Genomic DNA, 12,079 nt, shown 5'->3' on the forward strand with positions numbered 1-12,079 from the left:
GAGGGTTGGTCCATATTAGACTAGAGGGTTGGTCCATATTAGACTAGAGGGTTGGTCCATATTAGACTAGAGGGTTGGCCCATATTAGACTAGAGGGTTGGTCCATATTAGACTAGAGGGTTGGCCCATATTAGACTAGAGGGTTGGCCCATATTAGACTAGAGGGTTGGCCCATATTAGACTAGAGGGTTGGTCCATATTAGACTAGAGGGTTGGCCCATACTAGACTAGAGGGTTGGCCCATATTAGACTAGAGGGTTGGCCCATATTAGACTAGAGGGTTGGCCCATATTAGACTAGAGGGTTGGCCCATATTAGACTAGAGGGTTGGCCCATATTAGACTAGAGGGTTGGTCCATATTAGACTAGAGGGTTGGTCCATATTAGACTAGAGGGTTGGTCCATATTAGACTAGAGGGTTGGCCCATATTAGACTAGAGGGTTGGTCCATATTAGACTAGAGGGTTGGCCCATATTAGACTAGAGGGTTGGCCCATATTAGACTAGAGGGTTGGTCCATATTAGACTAGAGGGTTGGTCCATATTAGACTAGAGGGTTGGCCCATATTAGACTAGAGGGTTGGTCCATATTAGACTAGAGGGTTGGCCCATATTAGACTAGAGGGTTGGCCCATATTAGACTAGAGGGTTGGCCCATATTAGACTAGAGGGTTGGTCCATATTAGACTAGAGGGTTGGCCCATACTAGACTAGAGGGTTGGCCCATATTAGACTAGAGGGTTGGCCCATATTAGACTAGAGGGTTGGCCCATATTAGACTAGAGGGTTGGCCCATATTAGACTAGAGGGTTGGCCCATATTAGACTAGAGGGTTGGTCCATATTAGACTAGAGGGTTGGCCCATATTCACTATGGTTAAATATACTAGACTAGAGGGTTGGTCCATATTAGACTAGAGGGTTGGTCCATATTAGACTAGAGGGTTGGCCCATATTCACTATGGTTAAATATACTAGACTAGAGGGTTGGCCCATATTAGACTAGAGGGTTGGTCCATATTAGACTAGAGGGTTGGTCCATATTAGACTAGAGGGTTGGCCCATATTCACTATGGTTAAATATACTAGACTAGAGGGTTGGCCCATATTAGACTAGAGGGTTGGTCCATATTAGACTAGAGGGTTGGTCCATATTAGACTAGAGGGTTGGCCCATATTCACTATGGTTAAATATATTAGACTAGAGGGTTGGTTCATATTAGACTAGAGGGTTGGTCCATATTAGACTAGAGGGTCGGCCCATACTAGACTAGAGGGTTGGTCCATATTAGACTAGAGGGTTGGCCCATATTAGACTAGAGGGTTGGCCCATATTAGACTAGAGGGTTGGCCCATATTAGACTAGAGGGTTGGCCCATACTAGACTAGAGGGTTGGTCCATATTAGACTAGAGGGTTGGCCCATATTAGACTAGAGGGTTGGTTCATATTAGACTAGAGGGTTGGTCCATATTAGACTAGAGGGTTGGCCCATACTAGACTAGAGGGTTGGTCCATATTAGACTAGAGGGTTGGCCCATACTAGACTAGAGGGTTGGTCCATATTAGACTAGAGGGTTGGCCCATATTAGACTAGAGGGTTGGCCCATATTAGACTAGAGGGTTGGCCCATATTCACTATGGTTAAATATACTAGACTAGAGGGTTGGCCCATATTAGACTAGAGGGTTGGCCCATATTCACTATGGTTAAATATACTAGACTAGAAGGTTGGCCCATATTAGACTAGAGGGTTGGCCCATATTCACTATGGTTAAATATACTAGACTAGAGGGTTGGCCCATATTAGACTAGAGGGTTGGCCCATATTCACTATGGTTAAATATACTAGACTAGAGGGTTGGCCCATATTAGACTAGAGGGTTGGCCCATATTAGACTAGAGGGTTGGTCCATATTAGACTAGAGGGTTGGTCCATACTAGACTAGAGGGTTGGCCCATATTAGACTAGAGGGTTGGCCCATATTAGACTAGAGGGTTGGCCCATATTCACTATGGTTAAATATACTAGACTAGAGGGTTGGCCCATATTAGACTAGAGGGTTGGCCCATATTCACTATGGTTAAATATACTAGACTAGAGGGTTGGCCCATATTAGACTAGAGGGTTGGCCCATATTAGACTAGAGGGTTGGCCCATACTAGACTAGAGGGTTGGCCCATATTAGACTAGAGGGTTGGTCCATATTAGACTAGAGGGTTGGCCCATATTAGACTAGAGGGTTGGCCCATATTAGACTAGAGGGTTGGCCCATACTAGACTAGAGGGTTGGCCCATATTAGACTAGAGGGTTGGCCCATATTAGACTAGAGGGTTGGCCCATATTAGACTAGAGGGTTGGCCCATATTAGACTAGAGGGTTGGCCCATACTAGACTAGAGGGTTGGCCCATATTAGACTAGAGGGTTGGCCCATACTAGACTAGAGGGTTGGCCCATATTAGACTAGAGGGTTGGCCCATACTAGACTAGAGGGTTGGCCCATACTAGACTAGAGGGTTGGCCCATACTAGACTAGAGGGTTGGCCCATATTAGACTAGAGGGTTGGTCCATATTAGACTAGAGGGTTGGCCCATATTAGACTAGAGGGTTGGTCCATATTAGACTAGAGGGTTGGCCCATATTAGACTAGAGGGTTGGCCCATATTAGACTAGAGGGTTGGCCCATATTAGACTAGAGGGTTGGTTCATATTAGACTAGAGGGTTGGTCCATATTAGACTAGAGGGTTGGCCCATATTAGACTAGAGGGTTGGCCCATATTAGACTAGAGGGTTGGCCCATATTAGACTAGAGGGTTGGCCCATACTAGACTAGAGGGTTGGCCCATATTAGACTAGAGGGTTGGCCCATATTAGACTAGAGGGTTGGTCCATATTAGACTAGAGGGTTGGCCCATATTAGACTAGAGGGTTGGTTCATATTAGACTAGAGGGTTGGTTCATAGAGTAGCGGTGGAATATTGTTCTAACGGGGTTATAATGGGGACATTGGGTTATAATGGGGACATTGGGTTATAATGGGGACATTGGGTTATAATGGGGACATTGGGTTATAATGGGGACATTGGGTTATAATGGGGACATTGGGTTATACTGGGGATATAGGGTTATAATTGGGACATTGGGTTATAATGGGGACATTGGGTTATACTGGGGACATTGGGTTATACTGGGGACATTGGGTTATACTAGGGATATAGGGTTATAATGGGGACATTGGGTTATAATGGGGACATTGGGTTATAATGGGGACATTGGGTTATAATGGGGACATTGGGTTATAATGGGGATATAGGGTTATAATGGGGATATAGGGTTATAATGGGGACATTGGGTTATAATGGGGACATTGGGTTATACTAGGGATATAGGGTTATAATGGGGACATTGGGTTATAATGGGGATATAGGGTTATAATGGGGATATAGGGTTATAATGGGGACATTGGGTTATAATGGGGACATTGGGTTATACTAGGGATATAGGGTTATAATGGGGACATTGGGTTATAATGGGGGCATAATGGGTGAATAGGGTTATAATGGGATTATAAGAGATAAAATGGGGTATAGGGTTCTAACCGAGTTATAATGGGTTCTAACCGAGTTATAATGGGTTATAACAGAGGTATAATGGGGGAATGGGTTTATAATGGGGTTATGTTTATAATGGGGTTATAGGGTTATAATGGTGTTATAATTGGGAGTAGGGTTATAATGGGGGAATATGGTTATAATGTGGTTATATGTGGGAATAGGTTAATAATGGGGTTATAGGGTTATAACGGGGAGCAGAGTTATAATGGGGTTATAATGGGGGAGTAGGGTTATAATGGGGTTAAAGGGTTATAATGGGTTATAACGGGGGAATAGGGTTATAATGGGGTTATAGGGTTATAATGGAGGAATAGGATTATAATGGGGTTATAGGGTTATAATGGGGTTATAAGGTTATAATGGAGGAATAGGATTATAATGGGGTTATAGGGTTATAATGGGGTTATAGGGTTATAATGGGGTTATAGGGTTATAATGGAGGAATAGGATTATAATGGGGTTATAATGGGGTTATAGGGTTATAATGGGGGAATAGGGTTATAATGGGGTTATAGGGTTATAATGGGGTTATAGGGTTATAATGGGGGAATAGGGTTATAATGGGGTTATAGGGTTATAATGGGGTTATATCTGGTACTAAAGGAATCCTGATACTCCTAGATGTGTTGTTATGTAACCATTGGAAACCATTTCAGCTCTCACATGGAGTCGAAGCTAGAGGCCTGTTTCATGGTGTCATTTCCTGTCATTTCTAATTGGTTTAGAGGTCAGTAGAAAGCACACAGAGAGAGTTCCCATAGAAAGAACCAGCTAATGTTTCTCTCATCCATCTACATTAGACCAGTGCGTTGGGCAGTCAGTGTGTCTGTCCTCATCCATCTACATTAGACCAGTGCGTTGGGCAGTCAGTGTGTCTGTCCTCATCCATCTACATTAGACCAGTGCGTTGGGCAGTCAGTGTGTCTGTCCTCATACATCTACATTAGACCAGTGGGTCTGTCCTCATCCATCTACATTAGACCAGTGGGTCTGTCCTCATCCATCTACATTAGACCAGTGTGTTGGGCAGTCAGTGTGTCTGTCCTCATCCATCTACATTAGACCAGTGCGTTGGGCAGTCAGTGTGTCTGTCCTCATCCATCTACATTAGACCAGTGGGTCTGTCCTCATCCATCTACATTAGACCAGTGTGTTGGGCAGTCAGTGTGTCTGTCCTCATCCATCTACATTAGACCAGTGTGTTGGGCAGTCAGTGTGTCTGTCCTCATCCATCTACATTAGACCAGTGTGTTGGGCAGTCAGTGTGTCTGTCCTCATCCATCTACATTAGACCAGTGTGTTGGGCAGTCAGTGTGTCTGTCCTCATCCATCTACATTAGACCAGTGTGTCTGTCCTCATCCATCTACATTAGACCAGTGTGTCTGTCCTCATCCATCTACATTAGACCAGTGTGTTGGGCAGTCAGTGTGTCTGTCCTCATCCATCTACATTAGACCAGTGGGTCTGTCCTCATCCATCTACATTAGACCAGTGTGTTGGGCAGTCAGTGTGTCTGTCCTCATCCATCTACATTAGACCAGTGTGTCTGTCCTCATCCATCTACATTAGACCAGTGTGTCTGTCCTCATCCATCTACATTAGACCAGTGTGTCTGTCCTCATCCATCTACATTAGACCAGTGCGTTGGGCAGTCAGTGTGTCTGTCCTCATCCATCTACATTAGACCAGTGTGTTGGGCAGTCAGTGTGTCTGTCCTCATCCATCTACATTAGACCAGTGGGTCTGTCCTCATCCATCTACATTAGACCAGTGTGTTGGGCAGTCAGTGTGTCTGTCCTCATCCATCTACATTAGACCAGTGCGTTGGGCAGACAGTGTGTCTGTCCTCATCCATCTACATTAGACCAGTGCGTTGGGCAGTCAGTGTGTCTGTCCTCGTCCATCTACATTAGACCAGTGGGTCTGTCCTCATCCATCTACATTAGACCAGTGGGTCTGTCCTCATCCATCTACATTAGACCAGTGTGTTGGGCAGTCAGTGTGTCTGTCCTCATCCATCTACATTAGACCAGTGTGTTGGGCAGTCAGTGTGTCTGTCCTCATCCATCTACATTAGACCAGTGGGTCTGTCCTCATCCATCTACATTAGACCAGTGTGTTGGGCAGTCAGTGTGTCTGTCCTCATCCATCTACATTAGACCAGTGTGTCTGTCCTCATCCATCTACATTAGACCAGTGTGTCTGTCCTCATCCATCTACATTAGACCAGTGTGTTGGGCAGTCAGTGTGTCTGTCCTCATCCATCTACATTAGACCAGTGTGTCTGTCCTCATCCATCTACATTAGACCAGTGCGTTGGGCAGTCAGTGTGTCTGTCCTCATCCATCTACATTAGACCAGTGTGTCTGTCCTCATCCATCTACATTAGACCAGTGTGTCTGTCCTCATCCATCTACATTAGACCAGTGTGTCTGTCCTCATCCATCTACATTAGACCAGTGCTTTGGGCAGTCAGTGTGTCTGTCCTCATCCATCTACATTAGACCAGTTCTTTGGGCAGTCAGTGTGTCTGTCCTCATCCATCTACATTAGACCAGTGCGTTGGGCAGTCAGTGGGTCTGTCCTCATCCATCTACATTAGACCAGTGCGTTGGGCAGTCAGTGTGTCGGGGGGAGAGAGATACGGAGAGAGATATGGAGAGAGAGATGGAGAGGGAGAGGGGGAAGAGAGAGACAGAGAGAGAGATGGAGAGGGAGAAGAGAGACGGAGAGAGAGACAGAGAGAGAGATGGAGAGAGTGATGGAGAGGGGGGAAGAGAGAGACGGATAGAGAGAAGAAAGAGGGGGAGAGAGAAGAAAGAGGGGGAGAGAGGGAAAAGATGGGGAGAGAGGAACAGAAAGAGCATAGAGGTAGATAAGGAGAGAGAGAAGAAAAATGGGGAGAGAGGAACAGAGAGAGCATAGAGGTAGATAAGGAGAGAGACTATGAAGCTGACTGAGTGATCTAGAATAGATAATATGGATTAGTGTGGTGGGGTCTCTAACACAGAGACAACAGGACTGACTGCACCACCCTGACATTACCCTGTTACACCTTAACACGGTACACTGGAGACAGGCGTGTTGGGGTTTCATCGTGTGCGGGGCTTGGCGTGTGGACCTTGGCTGTGCAGAGCTTCAAGGTCGAGGCTTCAGCATGCAGGCTGTTTGGCCCGCTGTGTGTGGGGCTGGCAGAGACAGTGCTGAGTAGTGTAGTACTTACCATGCTGTGTGAAGAGATCACTGTGGACGATGTCGATGAGACAGTGTAGCTTCTGTTTGACCAGACGACCCAGAGGCACCTTCAGAATGAACTCTGTGAACAGTTTACTGTAAAGACAAACAACGACAGAATGAACTCTGTGAACAGTTTACTGTAAAGACAAACAGAATGAACTCTGTGAACAGTTTACTGTAAAGACAAACAGAATGAACTCTGTGAACAGTTTACTGTAAAGACAAACAGAATGAACTCTGTGAACAGTTTACTGTAAAGACAAACAGAATGAACTCTGTGAACAGTTTACTGTAAAGACAAACAGAATGAACTCTGAGAACGGTTTACTGTAAAGACAAACAGAATGAACTCTGTGAACAGTTTACTGTAAAGACAAACAGAATGAACTCTGTGAACAGTTTACTGTAAAGACAAACAGAATGAACTCTGTGAACAGTTTACTGTAAAGACAAACAGAATGAACTCTGTGAACAGTTTACTGTAAAGACAAACAACAACAGAATGAACTCTGTGAACAGTTTACTGTAAAGACAAACAGAATGAACTCTGTGAACAGTTTACTGTAAAGACAAACAGAATGAACTCTGAGAACAGTTTACTGTAAAGACAAACAACAACAGAATGAACTCTGTGAACAGTTTACTGTAAAGACAAACAGAATGAACTCTGAGAACAGTGGGTATTACATTGAACACAACTACATCATGTTAACATTGGTATTACATAGAACACAACTACATCCTGTTAACAACATGGGTATTACATAGAACACAACTACATCCTGTTAACAACATGGGTATTACATAGAACACAACTACACCCTGTTAACAACATGGGTATTACATAGAACACAACTACATCCTGTTAACAACATGGGTATTACATAGAACTACATCCTGTTAACAACATGGGTATTACATAGAACATGCCTACATCATGTTAACAACATGGGTATTACATAGAACATGCCTACATCATGTTAACAACATGGGTATTACATAGAACACAACTACATCCTGTTAACAACATGGGTATTACATAGAACTACATCCTGTTAACAACATGGGTATTACATAGAACACAACTACACCCTGTTAACAACATGGGTATTACATAGAACACAACTACATCCTGTTAACAACATGGGTATTACATATAACTACATCCTGTTAACAACATGGGTATTACATACAACACAACTACATCCTGTTAACATGGGTATTACATAGAACACAACTACATCATGTTAACAACATGGGTATTACATAGAACACAACTACATCCTGTTAACAACATGGGTATTACATAGAACACAACTACATCATGTTAACAACATGGGTATTACATAGAACACAACTACATCCTGTTAACAACATGGGTATTACATAGAACACAACTACATCCTGTTAACAACATGGGTATTACATAGAACACAACTACATCATGTTAACAACATGGGTATTACATAGAACACAACTACATCATGTTAACAACATGGGTATTACATAGAACACAACTACATCCTGTTAACATGGGTATTACATAGAACTACATCCTGTTAACAACATGGGTATTACATAGAACACAACTACATCATGTTAAAAACATGGGTATTACATAGAACACAACTACATCCTGTTAACAACATGGGTATTACATAGAACACAACTACATCATGTTAACAACATGGGTATTACATAGAACACAACTACATCATGTTAAAAACATGGGTATTACATAGAACACAACTACATCCTGTTAACAACATGGGTATTACATAGAACACAGCTACATCATGTTAACAACATGGGTATTACATAGAACACAACTACATCATGTTAACAACATGGGTATTACATAGAACTACATCATGTTAACAACATGGGTATTACATAGAACACAACTACATCATGTTAACATGGGTATTACATAGAACACAACTACATCCTGTTAACAACATGGTATTACATAGAACACAACTACATCATGTTAACATGGGTATTACATAGAACACAACTACAACATGTTAACAACATGGGTATTACATAGAACACAACTACATCATGTTAACATGGGTATTACATAGAACACAACTACATCATGTTAACAACATGGGTATTACATAGAACTACATCATGTTAACATGGGTATTACATAGAACACAACTACATCCTGTTAACATGGGTATTACATAGAACACAACTACATCTTGTTAACAACATGGGTATTACATAGAACACAACTACATCATGTTAACAACATGGGTATTACATAGAACACAACTACATCATGTTAACATGGGTATTACATAGAACACAACTACATCATGTTAACATGGGTATTACATAGAACCCAACTACATCATGTTAACAACATGGGTATTACATAGAACTACATCATGTTAACATGGGTATTACATAGAACACAACTACATCCTGTTAACATGGGTATTACATAGAACACAACTACATCTTGTTAACAACATGGGTATTACATAGAACACAACTACATCATGTTAACAACATGGGTATTACATAGAACACAACTACATCTTGTTAACAACATGGGTATTACATAGAACACAACTACATCTTGTTAACAACATGGGTATTACATAGAACACAACTACATCATGTTAACAACATGGGTATTACATAGAACACAACTACATCCTGTTAACAACATGGGTATTACATAGAACACAACTACATCATGTTAACATGGGTATTACATAGAACCCAACTACATCATGTTAACAACATGGGTATTACATAGAACTACATCATGTTAACATGGGTATTACATAGAACACAACTACATCCTGTTAACATGGGTATTACATAGAACACAACTACATCTTGTTAACAACATGGGTATTACATAGAACACAACTACATCATGTTAACAACATGGGTATTACATAGAACACAACTACATCTTGTTAACAACATGGGTATTACATAGAACACAACTACATCCTGTTAACAACATGGGTATTACATAGAACACAACTACATCATGTTAACAACATGGGTATTACATAGAACACAACTACATCCTGTTAACAACATGGGTATTACATAGAACTACATCCTGTTAACAACATGGGTATTACATAGAACACAACTACATCATGTTAACATGGTATTACATAGATGACAACTACATCATGTTAACAAGGGTATTACATAGAACACAACTACATCCTGTTAACAACATGAGTATTACATAGAACACAACTACATAATGTTAACAACATGGGTATTACATAGAACACAACTACATCATGTTAACAACATGGGTATTACATAGAACACAACTACATCCTGTTAACAACATGGGTATTACATAGATCACAACTTCATCATGTTAACAACATGGGTATTACATAGAACATAACTACATCATGTTAACAACATGGGTATTACATAGAACACAACTAGATCCTGTTAGCAACATGGGTATTACATAGAACTACATCCTGTTAACAACATGGGTATTAAATTGACCATATTTTTGATGGAATATATCCTTTGAGGAGAATGTTCTCTGAGGACAGCACATTCCTGGGATGAGGGATGAGGGGGTGTTCTCCTGAGCTAGAGGACGGGTACTGAAGTTCTGCATGCTGCTGTTGGAGGGAAAGTGTTTGGCAAGGGATGAAACATTCTCAACACGGCTCATCCCTCTCGTCTCCTCAGCCAGGTTTGTGTTGACAACTGGAGCAACTAATCCCCTGCTCTTCTGTCAGTGAGGAAGAAAAGCAGAAAGCTTGCCCTCCACCTTCCTTTCCTTCGGCTCTGACAGAACAGCTTTGCCCTGCCGGCGCTATCAAATAACAGGAAACGGGAAGCTGGGTGGAACGGAGAAAGCCAGCCACACAGAAAGGCCAGCTGAACACTGTAATCTGTGATTAGAAAAGCAGCCAGGGACAGAGCATGTGGGGAAAATGACACTGTAGGGGCTTTGTATTCAGGTGTTTTCTGGCTTTAACACTGGACACTGTGGGGAACAGGAGAAGAGGAGAAGAAGGGAGGGAGGGAGGGAGGGAGGGAGGGGAGGGAGGGGAGGGAGGGGAGGGAGGGAGGGGAGGAGGGGAGCAGTTGACCCGTGAGCAGTTGACCAGCTCAGCTTCCTGAATGTAGAACAGGACGCTAGTTAATAAAGACGAACGTCTCAACGTAGGTGGAGGCTTCAAACTAAACCCATGGCTGTATAACAAAAACACACCCTCATCTTCTAATATTACATTAGCTAGTCTGTCAAACTGGAGTGTCCTGGTAATCTAGTAATCTAGTGTCTTAGTGATCTAGTGTCCTAGTAATCTAGTGTCCTAGTGATCTAGTAATCTAGTAATCTAGTGTCCTAGTAATCTAGTGTCCTAGTAATCTAGTGTCCTAGTAATCTAGTGTCTTAGTGATCTAGTGTCCTAGTAATCTAGTGATCTAGTAATCTAGTGATCTAGTAATCTAGTGATCTAGTAATCTAGTGTCCTAGTGTTCTAGTAATCTAGTGTTCTAGTAATCTAGTGTTCTAGTAAACTAGTAATCTAGTAATCTAGTGTCCTAGTAATCTAGTGTCCTAGTAATCTAGTGTCCTAGTAATCTAGTGTCCTAGTGATCTAGTAATCTAGTGTTCTAGTAATCTAGTGTTCTAGTAATCTAGTGTTCTAGTAATCTAGTGTCCTAATAATCTAGTATCCAAGTAATCTAGTGTCCTAGTAATCTAGTGTTCTAGTAATCTAGAGTCCTAGTAATCTAGTGTTCTAGTAATCTAGAGTCCTAGTAATCTAGTGTTCTAGTAATCTAGTGTTCTAGTAATCTAGTGTTCTAGTAATCTAGTGTTCTATTAATCTAGAGTCCTAGTAATCTAGTGTCCAAGTAATCTAGTAATCTAGTATCCAAGTAATCTAGTGTCCTGGTAATCTAGTGATCTAGTAATCTAGTGTCCTACTAATCTAGTAATCTAGTGTCCTAGTAATCTAGTGTCCTAGTAATCTAGTGTCCAAGTAATCTAGTGATCTAGTATCCAAGTAATATAGTGTCCTAGTAATCTAGTGATCTAGTAATCTAGTGTTCTAGTAATCTAGTGTCCTACTAATCTAGTAATCTAGTGTCCTAGTAATCTAGTGTCCTAGTAATCTAGTGATCTAGTAATCTAGTGATCTAGTAATCTAGTGATCTAGTAATCTAGTGTCCTAGTGTTCTAGTAATCTAGTGTTCT

General features: G+C 41.7%; 1 protein-coding gene across 2 annotated transcripts in view; it reads right to left on the minus strand.

The window, feature by feature from the left end:
* LOC129843261 (dedicator of cytokinesis protein 1-like) overlaps window positions 1-12,079 on the minus strand; it is a 68,676-nt gene that overhangs the window by 48,828 nt on the left and 7,769 nt on the right. For both annotated transcript variants that reach the window (XM_055911879.1, XM_055911880.1), the window contains one exon: window positions 6,842-6,948. In XM_055911879.1, coding sequence (XP_055767854.1) covers window positions 6,842-6,948 — 107 coding nt within the window. The remainder of the gene's footprint in view (window positions 1-6,841; window positions 6,949-12,079) is intronic.

Source organism: Salvelinus fontinalis, unplaced genomic scaffold (genome assembly GCF_029448725.1).
Source record: "Salvelinus fontinalis isolate EN_2023a unplaced genomic scaffold, ASM2944872v1 scaffold_0101, whole genome shotgun sequence".
Lineage (NCBI taxonomy): Eukaryota > Metazoa > Chordata > Actinopteri > Salmoniformes > Salmonidae > Salvelinus > Salvelinus fontinalis.